The sequence below is a fragment of the Coregonus clupeaformis genome, chromosome 10 (assembly GCF_020615455.1).
Source record: "Coregonus clupeaformis isolate EN_2021a chromosome 10, ASM2061545v1, whole genome shotgun sequence".
Taxonomy (NCBI): Eukaryota; Metazoa; Chordata; class Actinopteri; order Salmoniformes; family Salmonidae; genus Coregonus; species Coregonus clupeaformis.
The window spans coordinates 21,945,553-21,963,763 of NC_059201.1; the positions used below are offsets into that span (position 1 = coordinate 21,945,553).

The window sequence follows — 18,211 nt, forward strand, 5'->3', positions numbered from 1 at the left end:
GTCGGGTGGGTGGGTGCCAGCAGCGTTCGATTGAAGAGCATGCATTTAGTTTTACTAGTGTTTAAGAGCAGTTGGAGGCTACTGAAGGAGTGTTGTATGGCATTGAAGCTTGTTTGGAGGTTTGTTAACACAGTGTCCAATGAAGGGCCAGATGTATACAAAATGGTGTCGTCTGCGTAGAGGTGGATCTGAGAGTCACCAGCAGCAAGAGCGACATCATTGATATACACGGAGAAAAGAGTCGCCCCAAGAATTGAACCCTGTGGCACCCCCATAGAGACTGCCATAGGTCCAGACAACAGGCCATCCGTTTTGACACATTGAACTCTATCTGAGAAGTAGTTGGTGAACCAGGCGAGGCAGTCATTTGAGAAACCAAGGTTATTTAGTCTGCCAATAAGAATGCAGTGGTTGACCGAGTCGAAAGCCTTGGCCAGGTCGATGAAGACGGCTGCACAGTACTGTCTATTATCGATCGCGGTTATAATATCGTTTAGGACCTTGAGCGTGGCTGAAGTGCACCCATGACCAGCTCGGAAACCGGATTGCATAGCGGAGAAGGTACGGTGGGATTCGAAATGGTCGGTGATCTGTTTGTTAACTTGGCTTTCAAAAACTTTCCAAAGGCAGGGCAGGATGGATATAGGTCTGTAACAGTTTGGATCTAGAGTGTCACCCCCTTTGAAGAGGGGGATGACCGCGGCAGCTTTCCAATCTCTGGGGATCTCAGACGTTACGAAAGAGAGGTTGAACAGGCTAGTAATAGGGGTTGCGACAATTTCGGCGGCTAGTTTTAGAAAGAAAGGGTCCAGATTGTCTAGCCCAGATGATTTGTAGGGGTCCAGATTTTGCAGCTCTTTCAGAACATCAGCTGTCTGAATTTGTGTGAAGGAGAAGCGGGGGGCATGGGCAAGTTGCAGCGGAGGGTGCAGAGCTGGTGGCCGGGGTAGTGGTATCCAGTGGTCTAAGGCACTGACTGCATCGCTGTGCCACTAGAGATCCTGGTTCGAATCCAGGCTCTGTCGTAGCCGGCCGCGACCGGGAGACCCATGGAGCGGCGCACAATTGGCCCAGCGTCGTCCAGGGTATGGGGAGGGAATGGCCGGCAGGGATGTAGCTCAGTTGGTAGAGCATGGCGTTTGCAACGCCAGGGTTGTGGGTTTGATTCCCACGGGGGGCCAGTATGAAAAAAAAAGAATAATATATGCACTCACTAACTGTAAGTCGCTCTGGTTAAGAGCGTCTGCTAAATGACTAAAATGTAAATGTAAACATCCAGGTGGAAAGCATGGCCAGCCGTAGCAAAATGCTTGTTGAAATTCTCGATTATTGTAGATTTATCGGTGGTGATAGTGTTTCCTAGCCTCAGTGCAGTGGGCAGCTGGGAGGAGGTGCTCTTATTCTCCATGGACTTTACAGTGTCCCAAAACTCTTTGGAGTTAGTGCTACAGGATGCAAATTTCTGTTTGAAAAAGTTAGCCTTTGCTTTCCTAACTGCTTGTGTATATTGGTTCCTGACTTCCCTGAAAAGTTGCATATCGCAGTGGCTATTTGATGCTAATGCAGTACGCCACAGGATGTTTTTGTGCTGGTCAAGGGCAGTCAAGTCTGAGGAGAACCAGGGGCTATATCTGTTCTTAGTTCTGTATTTTTTGAATGGGGCATGTTTATTTAAGATTGAGAGGAAATTACTTTTAAAGAACAACCAGGCAACCTCTACTGATGGAATGAGATCTATATCCATCCAGGATACCTGGGCCAGGTCAATTAGGAAGGCCTGCTCGCTAAAGTGTTTTAGGGAACGTTTGACAGTGATGAGGGGTGGTCGTTTGACCGCGGACCCGTTACGGACGCATGCAATAAGGCAGGTGTATTTAGAGGGTAAGTTAGTCAGGATGATATCTATGAGGGTACCCATGTTTACGGATTTAGTGTTGTACCTGGTAGGTTTGTTGATAATTTGTGTGAGATTGAGGGCATCTAGTTTGAATTGTAGGATGGCCGGGGTGTTAAGCATATCCCAATTTAGGTCACCAAGCAGTACGAACTCTGAGGATAAATGGGGGGCAATCAATTCACATATGGTGTCCAGGGCACAGCTGGGCCTGAGGGGGGTCTGTAGCAAGCGGCAACAGTGAGAGACTTATTTCTGGAAAGGTGGATTTTTAGAAGTAGAAGCTCAAACTGTTTGGGCACAGACCTGGATAGTATGATAGAGCTCTGCAGGCTATCTCTACAGTAGATTGCAACTCCACCCCCTTTGGCAGTTCTATCTAGATGGAAAATGTTGTAGTTGGGGATGGAAATGTCAGAATTTTTGGTGGCCTTCCTAAGCCAGGATTCAGACACTGCTAGAACATCAGGGTTGGCGGAGTGTGCTAACGCAGTGAATAACTCAAACTTAGGAAGTAGACTTCTGATGTTAACGTGCAGAAAACCAAGGCTTTTACGGTTACAGAAGTCAACAAATGATAGCTCCTGGGGAGTAGGAGTGATACTGGGGGCTGCAGGGCCTGGGTTAGCCTCTACATCACCAGAGGAACAGAGGAGGACTTGAATAAGGATACGGCCAAAGGCTTTAAGAACTGGTCTTCTAGTGCATTGGGTACAGAGAATAAAGGGGGCAGATTTCCGGGCGTTGTAGAAAAGATTCAGGGCATTATGTACAGACAAGGATATGGAAGGATATGAGTACAGTGGAGGTAAATCTAAGCGTTGGGTAACAATGAAAGAGATAGCATCACTGGAGGCACCGATTGAGCCGGTCTCGGCGTGTATGGGGGATGGAACAAAGGAACTATTTGAGGCAGTTTGAGAGGGACTTGGGGTTCTACAGTGAAATTGCATAATAAGAACTAACTGGAACAGCAATAGGCAAGGCATATTGACATGGGAGAGAGGCATAAAGCAATCACAGGTGTTATTAGAGAGAGCTAAGACAACAACTGGTAATGGCGATAAAGTTTGGGCTGAGGCTAAACAGAATAACAGGACAGGGTACCGTGTAAAGGAGCAGTCCAGCAGGCATCAGCTGTGCAGCTGAGTGATCATAAGGTCCAGTGAACAGCAATATGTGAATCCGAGAGCAGTTCAAATTGGTGCTTCAGAACAGCGAGCAGGAAGCACAGTTGTAGTTTGCGTGTGCTAGCGGGCCGGGGCTAGCAGATGGAGCTTCGTGGTCGTCGCATCGGGAAGCCTGCTGAAACCACAGACGATTATGTCGGCAGACCAGTCGTGATGGATCGGCAGGGCTCCGTGTCGACTCTAGGAGGTCCCGTCCGGTTGACAGAGAGGTAGATAGCCGGGAGATGTGCTTGACTCAAGGCTAGCTCAAGGCTGATTATCCAACAACAACATTCATTTGGTTGCAGCTAGCTAGTTGCGATTATCCAGAGTTAAAGGTCCAGTGATTCAGTGATTCCGGCAGAAAATCCGATATGCTCTGGGTCGATAACTCGCTGTGCAGACAGTGCAGCCTGGCCGATAATAGTCCAGGCTAGAGCTGGCTGGTAGGTAGTGCTGGCCACAGACAATGGAGAAAAAATCCGCTAACCGTGGCTAATAGCAAGTAGCTAGTTAGCTGGTTAGCTGGCTACTCCCGTCCGGTAGACAGAGAGGTAGATAGCCGGGGCTAGCACAAGGCTCAAGGCTAACTGGTGCTACGGTGCTGCAGAGGATAAGTTCATTAGAGTTACCAGCCTCAGAAATTGCAGCACAAATAAATGCTTCACAGAGTTCAAGTCACAGACACATCTCAACATCAACTGTTCAGAGGAGACTGCGTGAATCAGGGCTTCATGGTCGATTTGCTGCAAAGAAACCACTACTAAAGGACACCAATAAGAAGAATAGACTTGCTTGGGCCAAGAAACACGAGCAATAGACATTAGACCGGTGGAAATCTGTCCTTTGGTCTGATGAGTCCAAATTTGAGATTTTTGGTTCCAACCGCCGTGTCTTTGTCAGACACAGAGTAGGTGAACGAATGATCTCCGCATGTGTGGTTCCACCATGAAGCATGGAGGAGTAGGTGTGATGGTGTGGGGGTGCTTTGCTGGTGTCACTGTCTGTGATTTATTTAGAATTCAAGGCACACTTAACCAGCATGGCTACCACAGCATTCTGCAGCGATACGCCATCCCATCTGGTTTGCACTCAGTGGGACTATCATTTGTTTTTCAACAGGACAATGGCCCAACACACCGCCAGGCTGTGTAAGGGCTATTTGACCAAGAAGGAGACTGATGGAGTGCTGCATCAGATGACCTGGCCTCCACAATCACCCAACCTCAACCCAATTGAGATGGTTTGTGATGAGTTGGACCGCAGAGTGAAGGAAAATCAGCCAACAAGTGCTCAGCATATGTGGGAGCTCCTTCAAGACTGTTGGAAAAGCATTCCAGATGAGGCAGGTTGAGAGAATGCTCAGAGTGTGCAAAGCTGTCATCAAGGCAAAGGGTGGCTACTTTGAAGAATCTAAAATATAAAATATGTTTTGATTTGTTTAACACTTTTTTGGTTAGTACATGATTCCATATGTGTTATTTCATAGTTTTGATGTCTTCACTATTATTCTACAATGTAGAAAATAGTAAAAATAAAGAAAATCCCTTGAATGAGTAGGTGTGTCCAAACTTTTGACTGGTAGTGTACTGCTACAGAATCATAACATTTGATAAGACTTGATTTTGCCTACATCATCATCATAATTCGGTCTGGTTGGCTGATACACGCAGCAGAGAGAGGCAGAAAGACAGAGAGAGGTAAATCACAATCACTAAAATAAATCGAGTTAGCTAACTAGCAGATTTACATCAATCATCAACATCAATGGTCAGCTGATAGCCCACCCTCTTTTCCTGATGTCAATCATGTCTTTAGGAGGTACTGTTACTAGCTTGCTTACAATTTGTGATGACAAGTGAGTGTGTTGTTGCAGAAATAAATAGGCCTATGCAACAACAAAAAATTGCTACAGAGACATTTGGTATGTTATTAATTAATTTTTCATTTTGAGCACCTGTCCCCTGAAAGGTCTGTGCACGGCCCTGCTCCTTTACAATGCGTTTATTCACAATTTCTGCAGAGATATATAACTAAAATAATTCAATCAAACTAGTATACATGCACATGAAATGTATAACACACTAAATTAAATTGTATACATTATTGAAACATTAAACAGAATAAATGTCACTGTCCCTGTCCCTCCCCTGATCCCTGTCCCTCCCCTGCAGGTCCCTGGTCCTGTTCCTCCTGTGGAGTTCCTGGAGCTCCCTCGAGGAAGGTACGGAAATGCTCTGCTGTGTTGAGCTCAGGTTTCTTCAACAGCAGGTGACATTTTGGCAGATAGTAGGCTGCCATCAGCCCCATGTTACTGAGCAAACTGACAGATACATGGACAATGGAGCGTTCCTTGTCATTCAGACCGGTGTAGATGGGGATGAAGATCACCCAAACCACGCAGTAGGTCAGGGTGGAGAAGGTGATATCTCTGGCCAGGTTGTACTGTCGAATGGGCTTCACAGCCATGAAGGTGCACATGAAGGATATGAGAGCGAGGAGGCCATTGAAGCCCTGCATCAGGCCCAGACCTAAGATAGGCTCCACAGGGCATCGTAGGAACTTTCTCACAAAGGTCACCTTTATCTTGGCCAGGTACAAGGATAGAGAGGGCCCCTCCTGGACATAATAGCCACAGATCCCTGCTTGCACACCACAGCAGGCCAGTACCAGCAGCCAGCCTCCATGGCCTCTCAGTGTCTCCAGATGAGACAAAGCCTTCTCAGGGAACTCTGTCACATACACAATCTGTCAAAAGAGGGAGGAGGACAGAAAATTAGCTATTATATGATTCAAGATACTTTGGGTCTTCCTCACTCATATTCAATCAAATGTCTCCTTACTGAAGAGCTCAGTGACTTTCAACGTGGCACCGTCATAAGATGCCACCTATGCAACAAGTCAGTTCCTCAGATTTCTGCCCTGCTAGAGCTGCCCCGGTCAACTGTAAGTGCTGTTATTGTGAAGTGGAAACTTCTAGGAGCAACAAAGGCTCAGCCACGAAGTGGTAGGCCACACAAACTCACCGAACAGGACCGCCGAGTGCTGAAGCGTGTAGTGCGTAAAATAGTCTGTCCTCGGTTGCAACACTCACTATCGAGTTCCAAACTGCCTCTGGAAGCAACGTCAGCACAATAACTGTTTGTTGGGAGCTTCATGAAATAGGTTTCCATGGCCGAACAGCTGCACACAAGCCTAAGATCACCATGCGCAATGCCAAGCGTAGGCTGAAGTGGTGTAAAGCTCGCCGCCATTGGACTCTGGAGCAGTGGAAACGCATTCTCTGGAGTGATGAATCACACTTCACCATCTGGCAGTCCGACGGACAAATCTGGGTTTAGCAGATGCCAGGAGAACCCTACCTGCCCGAATGCATAGTGCCAACTGTAAAGTTTGGTGGAGAAGGAATAATGGTCTGGGGCTGTTTTTCATGGTTCGGGCTAGGCCCCTTAGTTCCAGTGAAGGGAAATCTTAACGCTGAAGCATACAATGACATTCCAGTCGTGGTCAAAAGTTTTGAAAATGACACAAGTATTGGTCTTCACAAAGTTTGCTACTTCAGTGTTTTTAGATATTTTTGTCAGATGTTACTATGGTATACTGAAGTATAATTACAAGCATTCCATAATTGTCAAAGGCTTTTTATTCACAATTACATTAAGTTTATGCAAAGAGTCAATATTTGCAGTGTTGACCCTTCTTTTCAAGACCTCTGCAATCCACCCTGGCATGCTGTCAATTAACTTCTGGGCCACATCCTGACTGATGGCAGCCCATTCTTGCAGAATCAATGCTTGGAGTTTGTCAGAATTTGTGGGTTTTTGTTTGTCCACCCGCCTCTTGAGGATTGACCAAAAGTTCTCAATGGGATTAAGGTCTGGGAAGTTTCCTGGCCATGGACCTAAAATGTCGATGTTTTGTTCCCCGAGCCACTTAGTTATCAATTTTGCCTTATGGCAAGGTGCTCCATCATGCTGGAAAAGGCATTGTTCGTCACCAAACTGTTCTTGGATGGTTGGGAGAAGTTGCTCTCAGAGGATGTGTTGGTACCATTCTTTATTCATAGCTGTGTTCTTAGGCAAAATTGTGAGTGAGCCCACTCCCTTGGCTGAGAAGGGTCTCAGGATGCTTTACTGTTGGCATGACACAGGACTGATGGTAGCGCTCACCTTGTCTTCTCCGGACAAGCTTTTTTCCGGATGCCCCAAACAATCGGAAAGGGGATTCATCAGAGAAAATTACTTTACCCCAGTCCTCAGCAGTCCAATCCCTGTACCTTTTGCAGTATATCAGTCTGTCCCTGATGTTTTTCCTGGAGAGAAGTGGCTTCCTCGCTGCCCTTCTTGACACAAGGCCATCCTCCAAAAGTCTTCGCCTCACTGTGCGTGCAGATGCACTCACACCTGCCTGCTGCCATTCCTGAGCAAGCTCTGCACTGGTGGTGCCCCAATCCCACAGCTGAATCAACTTTAGGAGACGGTCCTGGCGCTTGCTGGACTTTCTTGGGCACCCTGAAGCCTTCTTCACAACAATTGAACCTCTCTCCTTGAAGTTCTTGATGATCCAATAAATCGTTAATTTAGGTGCAATCTTACTAGCAGCAATATCCTTGCCTGTGAAGCCCGTTTTGTGCAAAGCAATGATGACGGCACGTGTTTCCTTGCAGTTAACCATGGTTAACAGAGGAAAAACAATGATTTCAAGCAACACCCTCCTTTTAAAGCTTCCAGTCTGTTACTCTAACTCAATCAGCATGACAGAGTGATCTCCAGCCTTGTCCTCGTCAACACTCTCACCTGTGTTAACGAGAGAATCACTGACATGATGTCAGCTGGTCCTTTTGTGGCAGGGATGAAATGCAGTAGAAATGTTTTTTGGGGATGAAGTTCATTTTCATGGCAAAGAGGGACTTTGCAATTAATTGCAATTCATCTGATCACTCTTCTTAACATTCTGGAGTAAATGCAAATTGCCATCATAAAAACTGAGGCAGCAGACTTTGTGAAAATTAATATTTGCGTCATTCTCAAAACTTTTGACCACGACTGTAGATGATTCTATGCTTCCAACTTTGTGGCAACAGTTTGGGGAAGGCCCTTTCCTGTTTCAGCATGACAATGCCCCCGTGCACAAAGCGAAGTCCATACAGAATTGGTTTGTCGAGATCGGTGTGGTAGAACCTGACTGGCCTGCACAGAGCCCTGACCTTAACCCCATCAAACACCTTTGGGATGAATTGGAACGCCAACTGCGAGCCAGGCCTAATCGCCCAACGTCAGTGCCCAACCTCACTAATGTTCTTGTGGCTGAATTGAAGCAATTCCCTGCAGCAATGTTACAACATCTTGTGGAAAGCCTCCCCAAAAGAATGGGCAAAGGGTGGACCAAATCCATATTAATGCCCATGATTTTGGAATGAGATGTTCGACAAGCAGATGTCCGCATACTTTTGGTCATATAGTGTAGCTGTATAATATCTCAATAATTCATGTTTGTCTGGTGTTCTACAGGTCTAGGCTTTACCTGCAGTGAGATGGCTAGGATGGTGGACAGGGTGACCGTGTGGAAGATGGAGCTGAGGGGAAGCTGCAGACGACACACCATGTCCCCCGGCTGGACCAGGAACAGCAGCAGGCAGGCACAGCACCCCATCATGCTGAGTAGGGACACACCACCCAGGTGCCCCCCAGAGGCCCTCACCAGCGGAGACCCACGGTGCTGCAGGAACAGGACCCCAACAGCCCCCTGACAGGCCAGCAGCACCAGCATGGCCAGCAGCAGCCCCAGGGACTCAGGCTGGCCCCAGGTCAGGAAGTCAAAGGTAGGCTCGGAGCAGTTGGTGCTACGTATCAGGGACCACTGGCCCTCTCGACACTGGGTACACTGGATGTCCACTTGGAGTCAGAGAGGGAGCAGAGAAATGTAGTTAGAATGATAGAACCAGATAAGAGTAGAAAGTCTTAAGGCCACCACTCACACCTTTCAGTTTTGTAGATGTATTGAGCATTTTTTTTACGCAGCGTTTGTCAGCATGTGAGAAAAGTGTAAAGCTGAAATATCTATGACTTTCACCATGTCGCTAGTGGAAAATATCAAATAAATCTACAAAACAAAATCACAAGAATTATCGAGTTTTAATGCATAGATTGATGGAAGTCATGTCTGTGAATCACCCACTTCTGCCATTCTGGAACGTGCCCGGTAAACAGTCAATACAGTCAAAGCAGCAGGAATGGAAGCCTTTCACTCTGCGCACCTGGCCAGGGCCACACTCAGAGGAACAGGTAGATTCAGGGGCCTGCAGCAGAGGTGGTGTCAGAGAGAACGTAGTGGTAACACATACTTAAATGTACATTATTTTATGTCAAACCTTTTAGCAGCTTTATCCAGTAGTGGTGAAAATTGATTTTGCTGCATAAAAGGAAAAGTAAATCTTCTCTAGCTGAGGTACCACTTTGCAGAGCGTAGCTGGCACATTGAAAAGTTTAGTCCCAGAGGGAAAAAATTGAAAAACCGATAAAGTGCAACATAATGTTTGATGAGGAGATGCAGGCAGAGATTACCTTAGCATATACTGTATGCCATTGGATTAGGGTGTTGTTGATTGACAGGTTCTCATAGAAGGTGCCGACATCTTTGAAACTCAGACTGTTGTTTCCCCAGACCCACTGTAGTATGTTGTAGCCAATGTTTGGGTTTCCATTACTGTCAAACTCAAAATGACTTCCATTTAGACTGAAGTTAACCTTCTTGAGGACATCCAACAGCTGCAGGGTGTCAATCAATGTGTTATTTATCTTTGTTAATTGCATGTGGAAAGTACCTTGCACATCTTCACATAATCATTGTTTGGAGAAAAGAAAACTGAGGGAGAAAGTACCTGCCAGGGGTAGACTTTGCTTTTAGCGCCCCTCAGGCAGCTCTTGGCACTGCACCCGAGCATGCTGTGCAGTGCGTGTGCAACACTGTAGATGGCAGCATAGACACTGAAAGCTGACCTCTGCAGTATGGGCTTTGTCACTAGACTCATGTTGTCTGGGGACAGGTTCCAGCAGTTTGGGCATTGGTTCATACTATGGGTTGGCTCTGTATCTGGACCTGGTGAGGGCGGCCTGGCCCTCTCCTCTCTGATCCTGGAGAAGAGTTCCCTGGTGTAGGGTGTGAGCAGGCCCAGGGTCTGGCTCTGGACTGTGAAGGCGATGATAGTGCCCACAGTGTGGATGTTTGGCAGAGTTGACACATCTCTGTGCAGGGCCCACGCATCGCTGGCCACCCAGACCCCTGTCAGATTCATCCTGATCACCTGATCACAAACAGCATGTTGGGATCTTACATGGTCCCAGTTCTTACAGACAAATGTATTAGTCAGAGGAGGCTGGTGGGAGAAGCTATAGGTGGACGGGCTCATTGTAATGGCTGGAATGCAATAAATGGAATGGTTTCAAACACATCAAACATATGGAAACTACGTTTGACTCTGCTCCATTTATTCCATTCCTCCTATAGCTCCTCCCACCAGCCTCCACTGGTATAAGTGTAAATTTAGATATTATAAATGAGTAGCATTACTGTACTTAAGAAACAGTCAAACCAATGGCTGCATAAAGCTTTTTGAAAAGCTTGTGAGAAACGTTTTACAACTTTGTCAAAGTCTCTAGACCTCTTGTGTGACTTGCTGTCTTACTGACCTCAGTGAAGAAGGCTCTGGCGGGCTGGGAGAGAGAAAACACCACCACCACACCCACTTTGGTCTCTATGATGCGGTCCAGGATTTCTCTGACCACAGGCTGTGGGTCGCTATAGATGGGGATTAACCCCTCGTATGCCACACAGATGGAGCTCTCTGCTGCCAGGGTGGAGAACTGCCGCTGGCCCTGGCGTCCATACTCATCCTCACTGCCCACCACGGCCACCCAGTTCCACTGGAACCTGTTCATCAGACGCACCATGGCCTCCACCTGCCTCTTGTCACTGGGCACGGTGCGCAGGAACGATGGGTACAGACTCTTGTCACTGAACTTGTCACTGGTGGCACTGTAGCTGATCTACAGAGGGCAGATGAAAAAACAGTAGATTGATAACAAACAATTATGTCTATACTCATTGCAGTTGTATCGCACACGTTCATCTTAGTTTCACCACAGCACACAGTTCAATCGAAATTACATTTAAGGGATTGTTGTAGAGGGGATAAATGCTGGATTCTTCATTTTGTTATCACCTTATTTTTTGAGGATGGTATTGTTTGCATTGAAAGAGAGCTTTCCATCATGTGACCAAACAAACCTGTGGCATGAGGAAGAATCCCAGTAGTTTTCCTATGACTGAGACCATCTCTGAGGTGGACGGGCCGATGACAGCCACCACACGGGTCACGTAGTCTGTGTAGTTACACATGATGGCCAGCTCCCGGCTGGAGTCCTCTGTGAGAAAGAGGAGGGTGGGCTTTACGATGATGGCAGACTGCCTGCAGGTGTCGAAAATCTCATAGCCCAGTCTGATGCCAGGGAGTAGGGTGGAGTTGGCGTTGATCTCATCCACTGTGTACTTCATCACCAGGGCCATACCCAAACCAAACTCATTAATCCTGCCAGGTGAAACACATGACAAGGAGGGGCTGTTATAGTGCTCTCCATGGTCAGATGATTCAAACATATTAGACGCACTAATTAGAACGAGACATGCAGAATCTGCCCATATGATTACAGTATAAAGGCACTAGACATAGAACAAAAGTCATATTCAGACAAAAGTACATTAATCATTCGTTATAAGTGTGTCTTGTGTTACTGTACCTGTCACAGCTAATGCTGTCCGGCTCTACTCTCTGGCTCAGGTTGCTGGTGAGATCATTGATGGGGAAGAGCCCCCCGAGGAGGATGTCTCCCGAGGAGTTGAACAGAGTTGTAGTGATGTTCTGGAACCATGGTGGAGAGCTCTGACTACACCCTGCACCAAACAGCCAGCATAGAACCAGCAGTCTCAATGGCACTGCCATGCTGCTGAGGGCAGGGAGAGACATGCTGAGAGGACATGGCAAACATCAGAGGGTAAAGCAGGCATCAACAAATGAGAGTTTATAGAGATACATTGAGAGAGAAAGAAATGGTGAGAGGGAGAGAGAAAGAAGAGACAGAGGCCAGGAGAAAGTTAGGAGTCAGCAGCTGATGCTGCAAGAGAAGGGTAATTTGCCAACCAGTTACAGAGTGATAGAGAGGCTCACCTGTATGTGTACCTTCACAGCCCAGCGAGATATTTGGGGAGAACTATATTCTCAGTCTGTCTGCACCTCCTGTGTCTCCTGTATTGTGATGGGTGGTGAACTGAATACCTGGGGTCAGGCTGTCCTGTGTCAGACTACAGGTCTCACCACAGGTGTGCAGTTGCTGTCAGCATGACTCCGGAGGTGCATTTGCATTTACATTTATTGTGCACGTGAAGATGTTTGAAATGAGACACCAACACATGAAAATCACCAGGTGACAGGTTCTTGTCCCACACTTCCAGAGCATTTTATTGACATTTGCTTGTGGTTGGCTGATCAGGCTTTGTCAGTGTAGTGCGTTGTTGGGGAGGTTAGAAAATATGAGCACTTTAATACCACACGCCTGATTTGCAAAGTTTTTTTATAAGACAGTAAAACCTCGCAGGTGGCCTTGTGTGTGTTTGATGAGTCCCTGTGGTGTCTCCATTTCATATATCTATAATATTGAGACAAATCAGGTGTCAGGTGGCAAATCAACAGAAGCCTATTCATCTCTCTCCTTTCCTTTTCTGCTCCCGGTGTCATTTCATGTTTTCATGTGTATCTGAGCTATTGCCGTTCAAGCAGGCAGAAATACAGCCGGTATGACGAGTTTTGCATAACAGCTCAGATACACATGAAAACATGAAATGACCCCGGGAATCGATAGAACATCGCTCAGAGATGTACCAAAATGATAACATTCAAAATGAGTGAATATTTTCTTTAAGGTTAAGTTGAAGTTGGAGTTGAATTGTGACAGTTGAGCGTTTAGGTTTTTTCTCTCTATGATTTTTGCATATTTGTATTAAGCCCGTATTAAGGTGTGTGTTTGGACACTAGTTAAAACAGGTACTGTAGTCTTTCCTTTATCTTGTCTGAGATCTTGACGTGAGCAGGTAGGCACATTGTGATGAAACTTGATGTTTCACTTTAGTACAGGTTGTCTACTTTCCACCCACGTTTTTAGTTTTTACGTCATGCTGTTATTTCCTTTTTACCATCAGTTCGTGATATAAAGTGCTCTAAAACAGAGACAGTGTTTTACATTTCTCATCATTTCTTCATTATACAAATTTTTGCTTGTTTGCATGTGTACACTACTGTGAGGTGGGTTTTATGTGTGTGCATCTGTGCACCACAGAAGGTTGGTGGCACCTTAATTGGGGAGGACGAGCTCGTGGTAATGACTGTAGCGGAATTAGTGGAATGGTATCAAACACATGGTTTCCATGCGTTTTATTCCATTCCTCACAGCTCCGTTCCAGCCATTATTATGAGCCATCCTCCTCTCAGCAAAATCTAATTTTATTTGTCACATGCGCCGAATACAACAGGTGTAGAAGACTTTACAGTGAAATGCTTATTTACAAGCCCCTAACCAACAATGCAGTTTGAAGAAAGAATACCACCATTTTTATTTAATTTTTAAAAATATAATATAAAATAATACGAAATAAAAGTAACAAATAATTAAAGAGCAGCAGTAAAAATAACAATAGCGAAGCTATATACAGGGGGTACCGGTACCAAGTCAATGTGCGGGGGCACCGGTTAGTCGAGGTAATTGGGGTAATATGTACATGTAGGTAGAGTTATTAAAGTGACTATGCATATATAATAAACAGAGAGTAGCAGCAGCGTAAAAGAGGGAGGGGGAGGGGGGGCAATGCAAATAGTCTGGGTAGCCATTTGATTAGATGTTCAGGAGTCTTATGGCTTGGGCGTATAAGCTGTTTAGAAGCTTCTTGGACCTAGACTTGGCGCTCCGGTACCGCTTGCCATGCGGTAGCAGAAAGAACAGTCTATGACAAGGGTGGCTGGAGTCGTTGACAATTTTTAGGGCCTTCCTCTGACACCGCCTGGTATAGAGGTCCTGGATGGCAGGAAGCTTGGCCCCAGTGATGTACTGGACCGTACGCACTACCCTCTGTAGTGCCTTGCGGTCGGAGGCCGAGCAGTTGCCATACCAGGCAGTGATGCAACCAGTCAGGATGCTCTCAATGGTGCAGCTGTAGAACCTTTTGAGGATCTGAGGACCCATGCCAAATCTTTTCAGTCTCCTTAGGGGGAATAGGTTTTGTCGTGCCCTCTTCACGACTGTTTTGGTGTGTTTGGACCATGATAGTTTGTTGGTGATGTGGACACCAAGGAACTTGAAGCTCTCAACATGCTCCACTACAGGCCGTCGATGAGAATGGGGGCGTGCTCGGTCCTCTTCTTTTTCCTGTAGTCCACAATCATCTCCTTTGTCTTGATCACGTTGAGGGAGAGGTTGTTGTCCTGGCACCACACGGCCAGGTCTCTGACCTCCTCCCTATAGGCTGTCTCGTCGTTGTCGGTGATCAGGCCTACCACTGTTGTGTCATCGGTAAACTTAATGATGGTGTTGGAGTCGTGCCTGGCCATGCAGTCATGAGTGAACAGGGAGTACAGGAGGGGACTGAGCACGCACCCCTGAGGGGCCCCCGTGTTGAGGATCAGCGTGGCGGATGTGTTGTTACCTACCCTTACCACCTGGGGGCGGCCCGTCAGGAAGTCCAATATCCAGTTGCAGATGGAGGTGTTTAGTCCCAGACATGCAGAGATGCGATTCGCCACCTGGTTATCAGAATATTAATTGGGTGTCGTCTGCGTAGCAATGATAGGAGAGACCATGTGAGGATATGACAGAGCCAAATGACTTGGTGTATAGAGAGAATAGGAAAGGGCCTAGAACTGAGCCCTGGGGGACACCAGTGGTGAGAGCACGTGGTGCGGAGACAGATTCTCGCCACGCCACCTGGGAGGAGCGACCTGTCAGGTAGGACACAATCCAAGAGTGAGCAGCGCCGGAGATGCCCAACTCGGAGAGGGTGGAGAGGAGGATCTAATGGTTCACAGTGTCAAAGGCAGTGGATAGGTCTAGAAGGATAAGAGCAGAGGAGAGAGAGTTAGCTTTAGCAGTGCGGAGAGCCTCCGTGACACAGAGAAGAGCAGTCTCAGTTGAATGACCAGTCTTGAAACCTGACTGGTTTGGATCAAGAAGGTCATTCTGAGAGAGATAGCAGGAGAGTTGGCTAGAGACGGCACGCTCAAGAGTTTTGGAGAGAAAAGAAAGAAGGGATACTCTCGCTCTCTTGAAGATGGAAGGGACATAGCCAGCGGTCAAGGATGAGTTGATGAGCGAGGTGAGGTAAGGGAGAAGGTTTCCGGAAATGGTCTGGAGAAGAGAGGAGGGGATAGGGTCAAGCGGGCAGGTTGTTGGGCGGCCGGCCGTCACAAGTCGCAAGATTTCATCTGGAGAGAGAGGGGAGAAAGAAGTCCAAGCATAGGGTAGGGCAGTGTGAGTAGGACCAGGGGTGTCATTTGACTTAATAAATGAGGATCGGATGTCGTCAACCTTCTTTTCAAAATGGTTGACGAAGTCATCCACAGAGAGGGAGGAGGGAGGGGGAGGAGGAGGAGGAGGATTCAGCAGGGAGGAGAAGGTGGCAAAGTGCTTCCTAAGGTTAGAGACAGAGGCTTGACATTTAGAGTGGTAGAAAGTGGCTTTAGCAGCGGAAACAGAGGAAGAGAATGTAGAGAGGAGGGAGTGAAAAGATGTCAGGTCCGCAAGGAGTCTAGTTTTCCTCCATTTCCGCTCGGCTGCCCGGAGCCCTCTTCTGTGAGCTCGCAATGAGTCGACAAGCCACGGAGCAGGAGGGGAGGACCGAGCCGGCAGGGAGGATAGGGGACATAGAGAGTCAAAAGATGCAGAAAGGGAGGAGAGGAGGGTTGAGGAGGCAGAATCAGGAGATCGGAGGGAGAAGGATTTAGCAGAGGGAAGAGATGATAGGATGGAAGAGGAGAGAGTAGCGGGAGAGAGAGAGCGAAGGTTGCGACGGCACATTACCATCTGAGTAGGGGCAGAGTGAGTAGTGTTGGAGGAGAGCGAGAGAGAAAAGGATACAAAGTAGTGGTCGGAGACTTGGAGGGCAGTTGCAGTGAGATTAGTAGAAGAACATCTAGTAAAGATGAGGTCAAGCGTATTGCCTGCCTTGTGAGTAGGGGGGGACGGTGAGAGGGTGAGGTCAAAAGAGGAAAGGAGTGGAAAGAAGGAGGCCGAGAGAAATGAGTCAAAGGCAGACGTAGGGAGGTTACAGTCACCCAGAACTGTGAGGGGTGAGCCATCCTCAGAAAATGAACTTATCAAGGCGTCAAGCTCATTGATGAACTCTCCAAGGGAACCTGAAGGGCGATAAATGACAAGGATGTTAAGCTTGAATGGGCTAGTGACTGTGACAGCATGGAATTCAAATGAGGAGATAGACAGATGGGTCAGCGGAAAAAGAGAGAATGTCCACTTGGGAGAGATGAGGATTCCTGTGCCACCGCCGCGCTGACCAGATGCTCTCGGGTATTCGAGAACACATGGTCAGATGAGGAAAGAGCAGTAGGAGTAGCAGTGTTTTCTGTGGTAATCCATGTTTCCATCAGCGTCAAGAAGCCGAGAGACTGGAGGGTAGCATAGGCTGAGATGAACTCTGCCTTGTTGGCTGCAGAACGGCAGTTCCAGAGGCTGCTGGAGACCTGGAACTCCACGTGGGTCGTGCGCGCAGGGACCACCAGATTAGAGTGGCAGCAGCCACGCGGTGTGAAGCGTTTGTATGGCCTGTGCAGAGAGGAGAGAACAGGGATAGACAGACACATAGTTGACAGGCTACAGAAAAAGGCTACAATAATGCAAAGGAGATCGGAATGAAATGAACTAAACATCTGGGAAAGCGAGAGTACGGGGCCTCCCTCACTTACGTTTCACTGATTCACTGAAACACTCAAATATAACTCTCCCAACTTCCACTTTAGAAATTATAATTGTTGTAAACTACAGCGGTTCAATGTTTTCTAGGAATAGACTCTAACTTAGTTTATTCAGCTAGCTAACTTGGTACAGTATTCTTCTGTGAAAACCGTCCAAGGCACCGAATCCTATGACACCATAGCCAACTAGCATGCCAGCCTCCAATAACACGGTTTAGCACCAATACTTGGTTACAACAAACCACCAGTGTGTTAACACGCCAAACAGATCATTCGTGTCCGTGTCTAACGTTGTGTCAAGTTTTGGGTTAGTTTTATCAGTTTGAGTGAGTACTTCGTCAACTTATTCAGCCAGTTAGTTAGCTAGAATAGCTAGCATACTAGCTAGCCATTGCTCTCTGCCAACGAACCAACCCCTCCTCCCACGGCACGAAACACAGAGAGAGCCAAGCTAACGTTAACTAGTCACCCATGTCCCGAATTCCCTTGAACGACTCTGGTTACCAGTATGTAAAAACAAAACAAAAATAAATGTAGGTTGTAACTTACCCTTAGTAGCTACTGTTAGCCAGTTAAGTGCAAAGCTATCGATTCAGCCAGTTCGCGTCTGTCCCAACGGAGAGAAAGCGTCTCCAAATATTACAGCTAGGTCGTTCCAGCTATTGTTTAGTTAGCTATCCAGGTAGCAACAAGCTAGCTACATTTCGAGTACAGTAGCTACTAACTACCTAACGTTAACGCTTCAGATAATGAGGTTAGAAAAACAGCTGAATGGGCAGTAGACTCAGATAAACATCTTGTTTGTCAATGGAAGTTTTTTGTTTGGTTCTTCGGTAGCCTACGCCATGAATCCACCCACAGCCTTCCTAAAACGTTCCTGTGATAAGGTTCCAGGAAACACACACACACACACACACACACACACACACACACACACACACACACACACACACCTTTTCAGATGATAGACAGATCTACTGTATATATTTTAATACAACACAGCGTACAGTTTCACAACTAGGTGTCAGGTGTGGGTTTATAACACACTGATACACCACACAAAAAAACAGTAAGAATGCCTGATTTGCACAGTTTTTATAGGACAGTAAAACCTCACAGGTG

At 46.9% G+C, this 18,211-nt stretch overlaps 1 protein-coding gene across 1 annotated transcript; it reads right to left on the reverse strand.

The window, feature by feature from the left end:
- Nucleotides 1–4,581: 4,581 nt before the first annotated feature.
- Nucleotides 4,582–12,894, reverse strand: LOC121575349 (taste receptor type 1 member 3). Its single transcript, XM_041888378.1, has 8 exons — nucleotides 11,859–12,894; nucleotides 11,350–11,650; nucleotides 10,752–11,108; nucleotides 9,944–10,366; nucleotides 9,627–9,830; nucleotides 9,241–9,361; nucleotides 8,587–8,957; nucleotides 4,582–5,811 (listed from the first exon to the last, which is right to left on the reverse strand). The coding sequence occupies exons 1-8, from the start codon at nucleotides 12,083–12,085 to the stop codon at nucleotides 5,194–5,196; spliced, it is 2,622 nt and encodes an 873-aa protein (XP_041744312.1). The 5' UTR covers nucleotides 12,086–12,894; the 3' UTR covers nucleotides 4,582–5,193.
- Nucleotides 12,895–18,211: the final 5,317 nt, after the last annotated feature.